General features: G+C 32.5%; 4 protein-coding genes across 4 annotated transcripts; 3 read left to right on the forward strand and 1 right to left on the reverse strand.

The window, feature by feature from the left end:
• Positions 1-2310: 2310 nt before the first annotated feature.
• On the forward strand, positions 2311-6388 carry LOC126898021 (uncharacterized). The gene is made up of 7 exons (XM_050671969.1): positions 2311-2617; positions 2664-4564; positions 4619-4813; positions 4900-5008; positions 5072-5500; positions 5562-6178; positions 6227-6388. Exons 1-7 carry the CDS (start codon positions 2380-2382, stop codon positions 6386-6388), a joined length of 3651 nt encoding a protein of 1216 aa, XP_050527926.1. The 5' UTR covers positions 2311-2379.
• A 1539-nt stretch (positions 6389-7927) lies between these two features.
• On the reverse strand, positions 7928-8887 carry LOC126898023 (uncharacterized). Its single transcript, XM_050671972.1, has 2 exons — positions 8169-8887; positions 7928-8108 (listed from the first exon to the last, which is right to left on the reverse strand). Exons 1-2 carry the CDS (start codon positions 8885-8887, stop codon positions 7928-7930), a joined length of 900 nt encoding a protein of 299 aa, XP_050527929.1.
• A 711-nt stretch (positions 8888-9598) lies between these two features.
• On the forward strand, positions 9599-10451 carry LOC126898024 (uncharacterized). Its single transcript, XM_050671973.1, has 2 exons — positions 9599-9695; positions 9787-10451. Exons 1-2 carry the CDS (start codon positions 9599-9601, stop codon positions 10449-10451), a joined length of 762 nt encoding a protein of 253 aa, XP_050527930.1.
• Positions 10452-12064: 1613 nt separating this feature from the next.
• On the forward strand, positions 12065-13309 carry LOC126898025 (uncharacterized). The gene has a single exon (XM_050671974.1). It carries the CDS (start codon positions 12065-12067, stop codon positions 13307-13309), a length of 1245 nt encoding a protein of 414 aa, XP_050527931.1.
• Positions 13310-18110: the final 4801 nt, after the last annotated feature.

The raw sequence follows: 18110 nt of genomic DNA on the forward strand, positions 1-18110 counted from the left end.
TTTTTATCGAATGTTAATCGTTAATATATGAGTTAATGAACTGCGCTTGACCATTATTCGTATAGTGAACAATAAATCAGTATTTTTTTGTCAACAATATATATAATAATAATAATGACTGTTCCAGTTTTCTTATTATGAGATGTTTAACAAAAAATATTCTTAAATAAGTACATTTTATTAAAAAAAAAAACTGTACTAATTAAAAAACAAATAATAAATTTATAGTTAAATTTAATTTAATTAATATGAAATATTGCATGATAAGTCGGTTGAATTGGAAAGTCGACGGTTAATAATGAACTGAATTTATATATAATAAATATTATATATAAATAATATATATATTATAAATAATTAATATATTATGGTATATTATATTAAATATACCCAATGTCCTTTTAAATTATTTTTTACTATTGTAAGTTGAGTGGTAGTTAAATAATAAGAAAAATTTGAGTTTACAAATAACAATACAGCATATTGTATATAATTTAATGTGTTAAATTTATTTAGTTATCACAACACTGTATATGTTTAAATAAAAATTCCATGGAACTTAACATGCGCGAAAACGAGACATAAATGTAATATATTATCTATTTCAAAAGTAATTAGACGATCAACTGTCATTTTCATCATTAACACAGAAGAACATATCATAAATTAAATTTCATTGCATTTTTTTAATCAATGCAAGTATATAAAGTCTTGGATCTGTTTATTCATTCGAAAGAATTATAAGAGTGTAGTAGTTTATTCTAACGATCAAATTTTGCGCAAAGAAATTTGTTGTAGTTACATTTTTCGTTTGATAAAAATTAAACTGTAAGTATAAAATTAATTATTGTAATTATATATATATATATATATATACTATTTTTAATGTCTTAATAGATTTAAAAAAATAAAAGTTTTATAATATCAAATTAATTGAACTCAAATGTTTTTTATTTTTGCAAACTTATTGGAAATCATATTATATAAATTTACATTATAACATTTTATAGTCTTAATTTACAAAGAATATTATAATAAAATGCTAATTATTTCAGATTTTATATCCACTAGCGATTACTTGTTGTTTCAATTGCATTTCGACGAACGGAAAACTTATACTGTAACGAATACTTGTTGCATCAACTGCATTTTGAGAAATAAATAAATAATGTAAGTTCTTTAAATTGTTATTTTAGTGTTATAAGTTGATTATTAACCAAGAGTAAAATTTAATTTTTTTACTAATAATTTATTTGGCGTAAAAAGTTATTTTTCTATAAATAAAAATTCGTTTTATCATAATTATTGAATAACGGTAAATAAGTCTAGATATTTTTTTCTAAATTAAGTTATTATTTTTTATTTTAGTTATCATGCCGCAAAATCCTTTTATACCATTCGATTTTCGAAATATATTTTGTATGTATTTAAATAGAATTTTTACTTTGTTAAATAAAAAATTTTTTTTAGTAAAATGGATGTTGTAAAAAAACTTAAGTCACAAGCTAAAAATGAATATGTCTCTATGTCATCATTACAATTGGATCGTCTATATCCAGTAACACAGCTGAGAGCTGTTGAAACCAGGTATGGACACACTATAATTGCACGATTGGAAAATGGTTGCCAGTTATGTCTACCAAAATCTATATTTCTTTCCGATGAAGAAATAGAGCATTTTAATAGCAGTGAAAAAAAATTATGTTTAATATATCATGGAAAACGTGGTAAAGCATATAACTTTTCTTTTATATAATTCAAAAAATAATATAACGTTCATAATTTTTTTACAAACAATTAACAATAATTTACGAAAAACTTATAATTTATAATTAATTAATTATAGTCTATAATCTGATATTTATGTTATAACTTTATTTTACTAACATAAAATTGTATTGTAATTGATTGAAATAAAATTTTCCTAATAACAAATTATCATTTTGTTGATATTTTCACATTGTAAGTTTAAAACTTTATTAATAATTTATATTTATATTTTTAAATTTAAATTTATAAATAATAAATCGTACATATAAATATATACATATAGATAATCAAAAAATAAATCTATTTAATTTATGTGGAGAGAATAATGTCGGTATAATCATTAGTATTAATAAATTAGCTAAAGGAAAATGAATAAAAAAAAACTATTTTTATAATTTTAAAATAATTGTCTATACATATAATTGATTATTTCATTAGTACTACTTTGCTTGTACAAAATTAATTTGTTGAAGGTTTAATTATTATTTAAAGAGAAATGTACTTTTTACAAAAAAAATAAAAATTATTCATAGTATAACATAATAAATGATATTTAAAAAAACTATGAAATGTTACTCTATATACTTTTTTCATTATTTAGTTGTATAAATGATGATGTCTGATACAGTTTGTGGTTGTGGTGCAATATTCGGGGACATCGATAGTCTTCAAAAACATTGCAACAATAATTTGAATCATAGACCAACAATTTATTGCACTGTAGGAAAACCTAAAAAAAACTGTTTTCCAACACATAGTTCGGACTCAAATATGGTAAAAGTTACAAAAAAACAGTGTATGGGCTTAGTAGGATCAGGATTCAAAAAAATTAATTCGGCCTTAAAAGGTGGTGTAAGAAATTTTTTTGTGAAAAATAATACAATCANTAAAAGGTGGTGTAAGAAATTTTTTTTTGAAAAATAATACAATTGTTGATGACATTGTCGATTTCATGGTTGAAATAAATCACGAAATAATAAATTTATTAAAAATGTTAACTGTAAAGGGTATGGTAAAATTCAATGTTTTACTACATACAACGTACTTTCATACTGTAACTGGTGAGTTCAAAGATGTATCATTCAAGTCGCGCAATAAAACAGTAGACTTAGGAACCGATTTTACATCAGTAATGGAAAAAATAACATTAAAGTTGGAAACTGAAAAACAAGAAATGGAAATCAAGCAAAGTGGATGGTCGCTAATATCAATTGATGGTATTTTGTTGAGAGTACATAAATTGAACCCACTGAAGGGATCATTGTATATTGAATTACCATCGTGTATAAAAAACAAAAAGGCTGTTGTAAATATTAAAAACGATGATCAACAATGTTTCAAATGGTCAATCTTATGTCATTACAATAAAAGAGTTAAAAGAAGTGATTGGAATGTTGCATATGTTGAATTAGAACAACGTTTGAACATAGATTTTTTTGGTATTGATTTTCCAACACCAATTGAACAAATTAATCGCTTCGAACGAAAAAATCCTACAATATCGGTAAATGTGTATGCGTTGGACAATAAAAACATTGTTTTTCCATTGCGTGTAACTAAATCCAAAACCGCTACAGATCATATTGATTTACTATACTTGAAAAATAATGAAACTAGCCACTATTGTTACATCTCAAAATTTTCAAGGCTTGTATCAAAACAACGCTCAAAAAGTAAACGACAAGAATATCATTGTAAACGATGTCTCAGCGTATTTAACGAGCAACCGTTATTAACTCGTGCGAGTGGGAAAGAGGGACTTAAAGAACATGTAAAAATGTGTGGAAAATTCAAGGAGGCTCGCATTGTTCTACCACAGCCTAACTCTGATCTTTCAATATTATGTTTTAAAAACACAAGACGAGAAGAAGCAATACCGTTAGTTATCTACGCTGATATGGAAAGTTTACTTGTTCGAACGATGGAACAAATATCGGACAAGTCTATGATTGTACAAAAACATAAACCAATGAGTTATTGTTTTTACTTAGTACGCAACTCCAAAATATTACCGCAAAACATGTGTCAGGGATTACCGGAGGAACCAGTAATGTATCGAGGACCTGATGCTGCTAAACATTTTGTATCAGCGTTGGTGGATATTGGAAAACAAGTATCAGATATCATGAAAATTAACATCGAGATGAATCCTCTAACTTCTGAGGAACAACATCGTTTCAATACCACAAAACATTGCGACTCGTGTTTAATAGAGTTTACCGATAAGTTAGTAAAAGTCAAGGATCATAATCATTGGACGGCAAAATTTCGAGCTGTTTTATGCCACAAATGTAATTTACAACGACGATATTCCGCATTCATACCAGTTATCATGCATGGTCTTTCAAACTATGACTCGCACATGATAATACCAGAAATGGCTTACGACAATAAAGACATTACTGTTATAGCACAATCCGAAGAAAAATATATTTCGTTCAGTAAGACAATAAGCGATTATTTTCAACTTCGATTTATAGATTCATATCGATTTTTGCAAGCGAGTTTGTATCAACTTACAACCACCTTGACTTTACCTGATTTTGCACATACATTAAATGTCTTTAAATCGTTGGAGTTGGTCACACGGAAATCGGTTTTCCCATACGAATACGTAGACAGTTGGGAAAAACTCGACGAAAATCAGTTGCCAACCCGCGAAAATTTTTACAGTTCCATTACGAAAAATACAGTATCCGAAGAGGACTATGAACATGCAAAAAAAATGTGGCAACACTTTGAATGCAAAACTATTGGTGATTATAGTGACAAGTATTTACTTGTCGACGTTATGGTATGTTGTTAATTTTTTTAGTAATTAACAATTATAAATACATTTATTTTTTAGGTACTTGCTGACATATTTGAAAAGTTTCGCGCGGAGAGTTTAAAAAATTATTCTCTGGATCCCACTCATTATTACTCATGTCCAGCCCTATCATTTGATGCTATGTTAAAATATACTGATGTCAACATTGAATTGATAACAGACCCAGATATGTTATTAATGTTTGAATTGGGTATACGTGGAGGTTTGACACAAGTATGTGTGATTATTAAAAATATAAAAATATGTTTAATAATATTTATAAATATATATATATATATATATATATATATTTAATATAGGTCAATCAGCGGTATGCTCGAGCAAATCATCCAGGTATCTCTGACTACAATCCCAATATTCCACATAAATATCTTCAATACCTAGATGCTACAAATTTATATGGAACAGGTAGTTTTTTTTTTAAAATAAAAAAAATTAATATTTGTGTAAAAAAACATTTGTTTTTTTAAGCAATGATGGAACCGATGCCACTTGGTAATTTTGAATGGTCAACTGTTACATTGGAGGAAATACTTGACACAGCTGAGGATGCTGATCATGGATATCTTGTGCAAGTCGATGTAGATTATCCACAACATTTACATGATTTACACAACGATTTACCATTTTTTCCGGTAAACGAGCGACCACCTCTACCGTCTGCCAAATACAAAAAACTGATGACCACATTGTTTCCAAAACGTAATTACGTTGTACACTATCGAACATTAAAGCAAGCGGTAAAACACGGTGTGGTTATCACAAAACTGCATAAAGTCATAAAGTTTAAACAATCTCGATGGTTGGCACCCTACATCCAAATGAATACAGAATTACGTAAAAAAGCCTCCAACAAGTTTGAACAAGATCTACCAAAATATATGATCAACTCCAACTATGGTATTACTAATATTTTTATACGTTTAATTTTTTTAATAATAAAAATTTTTAATTTTACTAGGTAAAACATTGGAAAACGTGAGAAAACATCAAAATATTCAACTCGTTTGTAACGAAGATAAATTATCAAAACTGGTAGCGAAACCGTCGTTTGGTCACACCACAATATTTAATGAAAATCGTGTAGCTGTACACATGTATAAAGAAAAAATTAATTTTTTTAAACCCATTTTTATTGGACAGGTTGGATATANCATTTTTATTGGACAGGCCGTGTTGGATATTAGTAAATGTATCATGTACAAGTTTCATTATGATATAATGCAACCATTTTATGGTCCTGAAAGACTTAGACTCGTGTATATGGATACAGACAGTTTTATTTATTTAATATTAACGCATAGTTTTCAGGATGATTTGAAAAAATATCTGTTTGAATACTTCGACACTTCCAACTATCCCACTGATCATCCATGTTACAGTGATAAACGTAAAAAACAACCGGGTACATTTACCGACGAATGTAAAGGTATGCATATGGAAGAAATTGTTGCACTCTTGCCCAAATTCTATGCGTACCTGATTGCCTACAAAAATTATAAAAACGTTTTGCGGCAAGAAGAAGTGAAGCGATTGAAGGGTATTAGTATGGGTGTAGTGAAACATGAAATAAATATGGTTGACTATTTAAATTGTTTGCGAAATAAACTAAAACAAATTCACAAGAAAATTTCCATCATACGTTCAAAACATCACAATGTTTTGACGGTAGAAACGAGGAAACTCGCATTGTCCAACAACTATGACAAGCGTGCAATAGTCGGTGACGAGTTTGAGTATAAAAATGTATATACAAAAGCGTGGGGACATTATTCTTTAAATACATAACAATTTATTTTGTATAAAATATATTATTGTATTTAGTATTTTATTAACAATATATGTCAATTTATTATATAATCTTTAATTTATAATTTATTTATGAAAAATATACTTATTGTAGAAATAAAAATGAATATTATAAAGTATTCGTGTTTATATAAATATATATATTTTTTAATACAATAGCGTTACATGTTATAATTCATCCATTGTTTTAAACATATAGTCTTATATAAACTGCACATATTTGGGTTGTTCATGTGTCGGATACAACATGGTTTTGTAACACAACTTAAATTGTACAGAGGAGGACAGTCCAAATCCTCTACGTTGACTATACGTTGTCCTGGTATGTACTTTTCCACTACTCGCTTTTTTACAGCTCCCTTCACGTAAATGGTTTCGCATCGCAAGAGTTTCATTATTTTCGGCAACTCATTGTATTCCACATCCCCGCAACGTGTATCCATTCCATGTAGGTATTTTTTCAACCAAAAGTTTGTTTTAGCATCCTCCTTGATACTTTTTGGATGTTTGAACATCCAATGGGCGAAAGAAGTGCAGTCTATGGCAATAGCAGTCAGTTCCTTGACCAAAAACGATCGGTCAGCTGCTACAATACCTTGTATATCGACAATCATTGAGGTAAGATATTGGTTTTCGGTATCCATGAATTGTGTTCTGGGCCAAATCCTAACCATTTAACGTAACACTGATCTCCTTGTGTTCGCAACACTCGTTCGACTAAATACATGTCCGGATAACTGGTCTTGTTCAGCTCTTCGGTGTAAAACACACCACGTATTGGATTTCCCTTATAGTCTTCTAGATAGTAAGTTGGTGGTACTGATTGTCTAACCTTGACTATGGTAAATAGTTCGGTGCTCCAGTTCGGCAAATAACCCTTGTCAAACACTGATTTATGTACACTAATCCGAACTTTGTCACCCACGTGGAATTTTATCGGTAAATTATCGGGTATTTTGCGTAACTTGAGTCGAACCAGGTCGGGGTTTTGCACAGCTTGCACCGGTATCATTCCGATTGTTCTATGTTTACGCACGTTATTGTATTCGTGCAACAGCGTAGGCAACCGATTCACCCACTTGTACGAACCACGTGCACTAAAATCGCACCACATTGCGTTTTTCAACGTGCGGTTAAAACGTTCCACGAGACAGGCTTTCATAGTGGAATAAGTTGAATAGTGATTGATTGCATATTGTGACATCAGTTTTTGAAACTGTTTGTTGTAGAATTCTTTAACATTGTCCGTTTGCAAAAGTTTAGGATGACGACCTTGTTTTAATATTCCATTCATGGCAGCTGTAACTTCTTTGGCTGTTTTATTTTTCAACGGAATGGCCCACGCATATTTTGAAAATCCATCGATGCACGTTAAAATATACCGATGATGTCGATCGGGGTATACGCGCATTTCCACGAGGTCAGCATGCCAAACATCATCGAGACCTTTGATATTTATTCGAGCACGGGTGTACGTCCTACGGGCCTGCTGATGTAGTTCATAGGCAATGTTCTTATTCATAATGTTGATGGTATTTGTTCAATGTAACCGGTTTCCTGCAACTCTTCCAATATAGAAATGATTTCCGGTGCAACTCCAGTGTTACCAGCTGACCGGGCCGATATCAATAAACGTAAACGATCTACAAGCTCGTTGGGTTCGTCCCAGTACACATACTCTTTTTTCTTGTTGTTCAACCTTAACTGTAGACCCACACCGATAATAGATGTGTCACTGATACTGCTGTTANTGTTCAACCTTAACTGTAGACCCGCACCGATAATAGATGTGTCACTGATGCTGCTGTTTTCAAATAATGGTAAGGAATTGTTTGCGCTACCACCATCATTGTTTTCAAACAATGGTTTAATAGTGTTAACATATTTTTGACCTCCTTTTTTTAATGTTCCGTCTTTATTCAAATGTACACCGGTTTCGAGTAAAATTGTTTTGTATGCCTGCAAATCCGATTCGGAGTAAACACCGGGATTTTTCGAAAAAAGTAAGTCCACAAGACCTAATGTCAGCAGGAATTTTTTCTCCAGTACGTTGATTATTCCTCCATTGACAAAGATATTGTCGACTCCACCTATTGTCAATGTTCCTTCTGGTGTCACTTTTGGTCCATACATTTTGTCTCTGTTCGGGTTCATTGACCATTGGTGCATGTACTGATGGAAAAACCCATCATCGTGTTCCATATTGTATCTATCATCATTTAAACTTTTGATGGATTGCTGTAGATGTTGTTCATGTTGATGTTGCTGCTGCTGCTGCTGTTGCTGTTGCTGTTGCTGTGTCACGATTTTATCCAATGGTGCAATGATTGGTGCCAATTCTCGTTTTACGCGACTCAATGAATCCGCTTCACCACGATGCAATTCCGTGTACTTTTTTCGAACATTTTCCCGGGCTTCCGTCAATAATTTCAACAACGTTTTTTTTTCTTCACGAATTCTATTATTAATAGTACTCATATCGTCACAAATGTGTCAAACTTGTATCTATACCGACCACCGTCACGCGCGAAGTCTAAACAAATCACTGCAAATCCATACCGGTCTTTGTTCCAACAATGTTTGCAAAACTCTTTGAATTCGCCGAATTTCATATCGCAACACACGTATTCATCGTACGCGTGCCGTAGATTAACTTCATCCTGTCGGAACAACACCACCAAATTTGTGTTGTCACGTAACATTTGTTTTTGTATGCGTGATAATGTTTGTGAGAGAAAAAACACGTCAACTCGACGGTGACGTCCACGCGCGAAATAATCACACATTACATTTTGTTTTTCCATAACAACATCGTCGAATATAAAAACAGAATTGGGCAGGATGTTATCCACCGACGGTACATCTTCCCCGTTTTCATAGGTAAACAACTGCACTCCTTGGACACCACGTAAAACTTCCACGAGTAGTTGATACTTGCACTGATGCAACGATTTTGAGTAAACGTATACATTTTCAAATCGAAGTCCGTTGATATCGGTCAGTAGGGTAAACATCAAGTTTGTTTTTCCACAATTTGACGGTCCGCAAATCAATGCACGTATTGTGTTTGGCAATAGTTTACCGTGTTTACTGGATGCAATATCACTACTTTTTTCAAAATTCACGATAGGTAGCGTGAGGGTCTGTTTTTTGAAACGCATCGCACGTCATCGAACCATTACCGTCAATATGAAAATAATGGTTAAACAGAGACAACGTGGAAAACAAGGTGCAGGGATATTGAACAGTGTAATCAACAAATTACCATTCGAAGCCCACATTCCAGGTGTGTATGTGTGTGTGTGTGTGTGTGTGTAATTATTCAAAATTATTCTTTCTAAATAGTTTTATCATTATTTTAAATGTTTACTATTTAGGTTATCAATTTGCGGGCCCTGGAACACGGTTAGAAAAGAGATTAAAGCGAGGTGACGTTGGAGTGAACCCGCTTGATGCTGCTTGCCGCAATCACGATATCATTTATAGTAAATACAAGAATCTCGAGGACCGTCATAAAGCGGATAAGGTGTTGGAACATCGGGCTTGGGAACGAGTGTTGGCCAAAGACGCTAAATTGCCTGAACGAGTCGCAGCTTGGAGTGTGACCAACGCAATGAAATTGAAACGTAAACTCGGTATGGGTTTTAAACGAATCGTGCGTGCGGCCAAACTTGATAAAAATGCTCAACAAATGGATTTATTGAGTGTGGCAAAACGATCGTTGATGGCAGCACGACGTGTGGTGAGAAAGAAAAAAATTCCACTGCCCCGTACCATAAACGTTCCGAAAACTAAAGGCGGTGTACTACCGCTTATACCTATATTTGCCGGACTGTCGGCGTTGGGAGCTTTAGCCGGCGGTGCTGCAAATGTGGTCAAGATGGCTACCGAAATTAACCGTAAAGGCAATACAGCGATAAGCATAGGTAAAGGATTTTACCTGCAACCATACAAATCGGGGTCTGGTTTCAAATTGACGGCGAGTACGAAAACTAAGAAAAAGACGTCTCGAAAAAATCATAAGAAAAAAACAAAAAACTAATTTCACAGCTACCCGATCGTGCCTTGTACGATGTTGAAATTGCAAATTTCGGTAGTCGAGCGTTCGATCGTAAAGTGTTTCGTGGCGTGTTCTGTCGGGACCGAAAACAATCGAAATGGGTGTAGTGAACTTGGACCTTTCCACTAACCCTGGCACTCATTGGGTAGCATATAGTAAACGTGGTAAACGCATTACGTATTTTGACAGTTTTGGTAATTTACGACCACCGTTGGAGCTGCAACGATACTTTAAAGGATGCGCAATCGTGCACAATTATAGTAGATATCAAAACTTCAACGAGGTAAATTGTGGTCACTTGTGTTTGGAATTTTTAATTGAACAACAATAACATGGCAACAACAGTGACGTTAATCGGCGTAGGATCTGAATTGCAATGCACATTCAATCCACCCATCGATGTCGGTGGCAAATGTAAAATTGGACTATTGAGCTTGCATACGTGTGACACGATACCAAATATTGATGAGGATTGTAACAAATTCATTTTCGGCACTGTTGACAATCCAATTATGGTGATAACATAATTATGGGATCGTACGAATTTANATTATGGTGATAACACTACCGACGGGATCGTACGAATTTGACGATTTACAGAAACGAATTACCGACAAGTACAATGGAGAAGAATACAAGTACAGTATGCAAAAACAATTAGATTTTGATGATCCATTGTTGCCAACGGTTGGTTTGCTCAAGGAAAACAGCAGTGAAATCGGTGACAAAGAGTTGGGTGATCGAAACGTTATTTCTTTCACAGCCGATCGCAACACTATGCGAAGTATAATCAAATGCGATCACGCCATAGATTTTACACACCCGCAATCAATCGGTGGAATGCTGGGATTCCGACCTCGTGTATTGGCACCGAAAATGGAACACACGTCGGATTTTCCGTTATCTATTACAAAGGTGACATGCATACGAGTTGACTGCAATATAATTGTTGGCTCGTACCACGAAGGACGTCAATCGCATACATTGCATGAATTCTTTCCAAACGTACCACCGGGTTACCGTATTATCGAATGTCCCAGACAAGTCGTTTACTATCCATTAAACACAAACGTATTGAATACGATTCGAATCACATTGCTCGATCAAGACGGCCAACATGTCAACTTAAGAGGTGAAAAATTAACAGTACGTCTACACATCAAACAAGATGGATGAAAGTACGATGACGTTATGGGACCGTATAAAACAAATTGATTCCTCACATATTGGATTATTTTTGTGCATACTAGTCACAGTTGTGCAACTATTACTGCTCCTTCAAACATCCGACAATAGCTGTCAGCTGATAAACAGTGACAATAACAACAACAACAACAACAGTTCAGCTACAATTTATCGTTTGGAAGCACTGGCTCGAGAACTTTATTCAGTCGATGACCGTGTCTTTATATTGGAAAAACGTGTTGACACTCTTTAAATGCCTCTGAGTTTCAACAAGAGTGTAGTGCACCATCATTTGGGTGATGGCATATACTCTACGACGGAGCAACGGAACAATCGTGTGACGCTATCGCAGCAACAACTCACAAAGGAAAATATTGAATTTTTAAAATCATTAGGTTGTCGAGTCAATCATGGCCGAGTACTTACACGTGTTGGAAAAATGTCAACAAGACGACAGCGTAAAACGTGAATACTATCTAGAACATCAGAGCTACAACAACTCGTACGAACACAACGATGAAATCCGCATCGAGGTACGTAACAAGGAGAAATTCACCGTACCGTGCGAAAGTTATTTGCAAATCAAAGGAAAACTGGAAAAACCACCAGTTGGAACAGTCGGTGAAATGGTTATGGGGCAAAATTTTCTCATGCACTTATTCGACGAAATCAGATTTGAGGTAAATGGTAAAGAAGTGGACAAGATAAAATATGTCGGAGTGGCTACAACCATCAAGGGTTATTGTTCGCTCACACCCAACGACATTCGACGATTGCAACCTGCCGGATGGAAATATGCGCAAATCTTGCACAACAACGATTTCATCGATGGGACTGATTTTGTGGCGCAATGTCCATTGTCTATGTGCATGGGATTTTTCGAACGATACCGACGAACACTGATAAACTGTACTCAGACACTTGTGTTGAATAGATCGAGTACCGATAGCACTGTTGTAACATTTGTTCCACAGACAACAACAACAGACGATAAAGCGCAAGTTGCATCATTGATAAAACAAATCAATGTGAAAATATCGAAAATCAAATGGGTGGTAAAGTACTTTGAACCCAGCGTGAAAACCGAACTGGGTCTTATGCGTATTCTGGACAGCAAGAAATGGCTCCCGTTAGAATTTCAACACTGGGATGTTGCCGTTTACCCATTGGTACTGCAGACAACTCATCACACGTGGTCGGTGCGCACCTATTCGAATGTGGAAAAACCCAGATATCTACTTATTGCCATGGGTAATGAGAACGAACACGTTCTTGGAGATTTCGATCACTGTTCATTGAGAAACGTCAAAGCGTATCTGAATGCGGACGAATACCCATACGAGAACCAAAACGCCGATTTCGACAACAACAAGTATACAACCTTCTACAACTCGTACACTCAATTCCAAACAATGTACTACGGTCGTAAAGATCCGTACCCTCTACTAGATTATATAAATTACAAAAAACGTGGACCCATAGTTGTGATCGATTGTTCTAAACAAAACGATACCGTCAAGACTTCAACGGTTGATCTACGTTTGGATTTCGAATGCTCTAAACAGTTTCCCGATAAAACATCATTGTATTGTGTAATTATTCACGATTGTCAAATGGAATACAACGCATTTACGGGTGAAGTACGAAAACTCTAATGTATATACAAATATATTTTTATTATTGTATAATTTACAGTATAGTATAGAAACAAAAAAATGTATAAATATATAATTTTTATTAATAAAAACATAGTTATTTTGCAAACTTGTTGTTTTTTATGTTATTTTATTTCGATTATCCTTGAATTTGATTGGAAAAGTCACACATAGAAGGTCTTTCTTGTCAATTATCGGCAAAGCATCTACACCTAAAAATGATCTATTTGTAGCCAATTCTACCAGATCGGAAAAGTAATACAAGTGCTGAAATTTTTATAAGTATTAGAGTTAAGATGAAAAAATCAAATATTTTTTAACATACTTTCATGTGTGGATAATTGAAAATAGTTTTCGAGATATTTTTGGCCAAAATGAATCGTCAGGATCCAGACCAATGTATACACGAGACATTTGTGAAATGCTATATATTGATGAATCGATCAAGTCGTTGATTTTATTGAATTTACACCTTGGTGTAGCCATTGTGATTAAAGTCTCAAGGTCCAATAGGCGTTACTATCGCTGCGATTCGCATTCACCGTTTTTTCAATTGTTTCAATTGAATCCAAAAGTTCGTAATATATTCGCTTCACAACTGAGCATGCACATTCAGGATTGTCCGAATTTTTTCCCACATTCAATAATTCACAACCCTTGTAGTGTAAAAAGTCTCCACCGGTACCGTTGACTTTATCTCCTAGACGTTCCGCAAAATATTGTAAATCTCGATAATTTTTCAATAATTTACTGAATGGTTTAAAAACTCTATCTGTCGGTTCGTTTTCAACAAGACAAATCAATTTATTCGATATATTACTTAAATAATCCATCTTACACGCACAATAGATTAACAAATACTGAGAACCGATTAGTAGTCAACAGACAATGTTGCTGCTGCACGACACCAAACTTTCCAAACATCTGTTAGACATTGGAATCTCGATGACGAATGAGGTGTATTTTATGGATTACACGACTATGGCGTATACCCCGTCGACGACGACGACGACGACGGTGGCGGTGGCGGCGGCGGTTGCGATGACACAATATAACGCGCGACCGTTTGACGTACAACTCCTAGGTGGGAGGGTGTAGGCAGGGGCAGAGTCTTTAACATTATTGTATGTGACGTGATGACCTTAAGGGCGATTATATTACGTAACACCTGTGATGCTCCTGATTGAGGGGCACGCGTTGCTGCATACGTCACACCGACAACGACGTAACGCCGAGTCAGCTGACCACCTACCCTCCGCCAACCCACATTATTATCGCAATTTTAACAATAACACACTTGATTTACAACTTTAACAATTACGATTGACCTTAATTAACCATTTAATTACCCATTAACACTCTTAATTTATTACTTTTTGATGACGTATGACACTAATTACCATGGCGGCATCCTTTGATCCCCAGAACCCGCTATTTAGATACTACTATTATTATTTCTTTTTTGTGATTTTTTCGTTGGTATTGTTGGGCCTCTGGTGCAAGCCGTCCATAATACCCATACCGACCACCATTGACATAGCCAAATACCATCTTTAAATCCCTAACATGTGAAAGAGTACCACCATACTTTGTAGAATATTAATTATGGGTAATAGGGTCAATCCATGGCAAATCATCCAGAAGTGGTTGCACGACCATCTCATATTTTTCTGAAATTTAGATTAAAACAATTTTTTTTTTATTTTTTTTTTTATGATCTTCCCATTTTTATGGCTATTTTAATGTAAAAAAAGTTAAAAATATCTAGATCGTTAAAAAACACAGATAATTCAATTTCAACTCAATCGAATTAAAATTTTAGATTTGACCCTATTATAACTTAAAGTTTACATTAAAAAAAAAAAAGAAAATTAATGTGAAATTCTAAACTTTAATGACTTTCAAAAAATAGCGCTTTTTTGTGAAAATTGGCATTTTTGAGCTCATTTAAAACCATTAAGAAGTTATTATTTTATTGTGATTTTTACATGTGATATTGTATAGTGTATAATCTACGTTTCAACTAAATTTCAAATATTTAAAACAATTATCTTGGGATTTAGAGGCCTGCAAAGTTAGAAATTTTATAAAAATACGTGTATTCTAAGTGCAATATCTCTGTTAGGAGACCTATTTCCAAAAAAAATTTTTTAGTTTTGTAGATATATATCTGTTTTATACACCATAAATATTTGAAGTTTTAGAAAAATGTGTAACATGTAAAATTTATCATTAGAAAATCAGTAAAAATCAAATAATTTAATGATAGTTTTTTGTTGTTTTCAAACCACATTTTTGTAATTTTTTTTGTATATCATTGTCAATGTAATATATTATAATTCAATATAATTATTAGACACGTTATAAATATTCAATTCATTATTTTAGTTGGAAAATAAAAAATAAATAAATAAAATTATTATGATAATATTGTAAAATATTTTAATAAATAATCATGGTTTTTCTAGTAGTTAGAATATTGTCTTCATAAATGTCAGTTAATGATATCTTAAGACTTCTTATGTTATTGTTATTAATTGATAATAATCTGTGATTTTCCCTATTCCCGGGTATACTTTTACACAATTTAAATCCCATATTAGGTGTTTTTTTGTACTTCTGAGGTGGTTATTTTATCTCTTTAATTTTGATAAATTTTGTTACTTTTCTTTTTGTTGTTCAACCAACTTCATCGCAGGCCTATTTTGCCATAACACAAAGCAAATAAATGCCATTCTGCATTCTGCACCTTCTGAGGTGGATATTTTATACCTTTAATTTTTTCATCGTAAAATTGAAAAATTTCAATTGGCGTTAATATTTGGTAATAACCCACTCGTTGCAGACTACATTTATCAAGCGAAATTATAATTTTGTAGTACAGGATGAAATTCATATTTTAGGAGAGTATTTAATATTTTTTACTTAGTTAAACATTTTATAGAATTTTTTTTGCTAAAAATCAAAGTAATGATGAAAAAAAAGGACATTAGGTCCTTATTTATTAGAAGTTGCCTAAAAAAATATTGATAGCGCTGGTTCAAGGGGGGCCATATCTCCCTTAAATACATACCTGGTATACACAAAAATATTAATATTTTAATTTTAATACTTGTGTTTATATTATAGAATAATTACAAAAAAAATCAGCAGGTTATTATACGTGGGACTATGTAAAAAATTTAATTTTGATAAAAATATTGGTAACTGCTATTTAACGTTGGACAGCATAGTTGTCATAGATGAATTCCAATTTAAACAATAAAATCATAGACTCATACATCATATATGAGAAAAAAAAGATTATTAATAATGTAGTGTTCTGATAATGAATGTACAAACTTATATAATTATAACCGTTTTGAAATTTATATATAACATTCCTCAATAATATTTAAAATATAGTGATTTGCGTAAAATTACTATATTTAAAATTACAAATAAAAATATATATTACACAAATTAAGGTTTAGAATAAACGTATGCACAGAAATGAGTCGATGTCTACGTAAATACCATGCAGGTGAATTTAAAAAAAAAAAAAAGCTTGTAAAACAGTGAAAAATGAACGGATTGAATTGATTTTTTTATCATATCTTAGGAATGTCATTGGGTGGGTCTGATGAAAATTTCAAACCTTAAGAAGTAAAACGCTGGCGTCAGCGAGCGTTTTTCTCGAAAACGGTCGAAATTTTAAAACGCTCGCGGGCGAGCGCCAAAAATTTTCCGACCTTTGCTAATAAATTTCCTGTAGTCTGGTGACTAAATACTTTCGTTGAAAAAATGTTTTTAAAAATCCGAGCACGCTAAGTAATTTTTCCAGAAGAGCGTTTTTTCCTTGTTCTATTATATAATAAGTTTAAAAAATATCGTAGTAGTAAATAATCAAACATCGTTCACTAACTCCATAAGCAATATATTTTGACATAGAGTTTCAATTTTAAATTAGTGTTTAGATGAAAAATAAGAAAAGGTAGAGGAAGACCAAAAAAGATATGGAGATATTATTCACAACCAAATGAGGATGGTTTCTGTGAGCATTTTTTTTAGCAAAATACTTATTAAATTAAAAATGGAATAAATAAATATGTTTAATTCTATATATAAATTTTAAGTTATTGAAATAAAAAGGTGCGAGGTCAATATTTAGGGAATAATAATTGAATTTAATCATACCGAAAAAAAGGGTTTTAATAAAAATTCTTAGTGTTTTAGCTTCGATGCGAACCTGAAAAGGTATTAATTTTACCATGATGTGTTTATTATTATTATTATTTTTTTTTGTATCTGTTACTATTATTTCTCAGATCTCCCTGGACCGATTTTTCTCAACTACACGTCAAAAGATCACAAATCGTATCTAGTTGAAGAAAAAATTACGATTTTTAAAATATGTAAATTTTGACAATTATGTCACTTTTTTTTTAATTTAGAGTGAGATAGACTCTAAATTTTTAACATTTTACTACCATTTTTGTAAACAAATTTTCAATTTGTATTATATTGTATGATTTATTTAAAATAAACACTATTCTCTTTTTTTTTTTAAATATATAATTATACATTTTTTTTTGCTTGTAAAGCTTATTAAGGATGTAGTGGTCTCTCCCAAAGGAGAAGGTTTCTTATCCATTAATACATTGAACGGGTTATTAGTCAGTCGCCAGAGAGAAGGATGGCGACTCCAGTTACTGTTTGATAAGGTTATCACATATACAGGTGATTTTTTTATCATAACCCACTCAATTAATTACAGAATAATAATTTAAACATTTTTTTTTATTATCTTTAGTTACACATT

This window comes from Daktulosphaira vitifoliae, unplaced genomic scaffold (assembly GCF_025091365.1).
Source record: "Daktulosphaira vitifoliae isolate Bord-2020 unplaced genomic scaffold, ASM2509136v1 Scaffold_2, whole genome shotgun sequence".
Lineage (NCBI taxonomy): Eukaryota > Metazoa > Arthropoda > Insecta > Hemiptera > Phylloxeridae > Daktulosphaira > Daktulosphaira vitifoliae.

Bases quoted from the DNA above. Each gene is read 5' to 3' on its own strand.
- LOC126898023 (XM_050671972.1), bottom strand. From the start codon at position 8,887: ATGAGTACTATTAATAATAGAATTCGTGAAGAAAAAAAAACGTTGTTG.
- LOC126898024 (XM_050671973.1), top strand. From the start codon at position 9,599: ATGAAAATAATGGTTAAACAGAGACAACGTGGAAAACAAGGTGCAGGG. The intron at 9,696-9,786 runs GTGTGTATGTGT...TTTACTATTTAG, and splicing joins ATTCGAAGCCCACATTCCAG to GTTATCAATTTGCGGGCCCT.
- LOC126898025 (XM_050671974.1), top strand. From the start codon at position 12,065: ATGGCCGAGTACTTACACGTGTTGGAAAAATGTCAACAAGACGACAGC.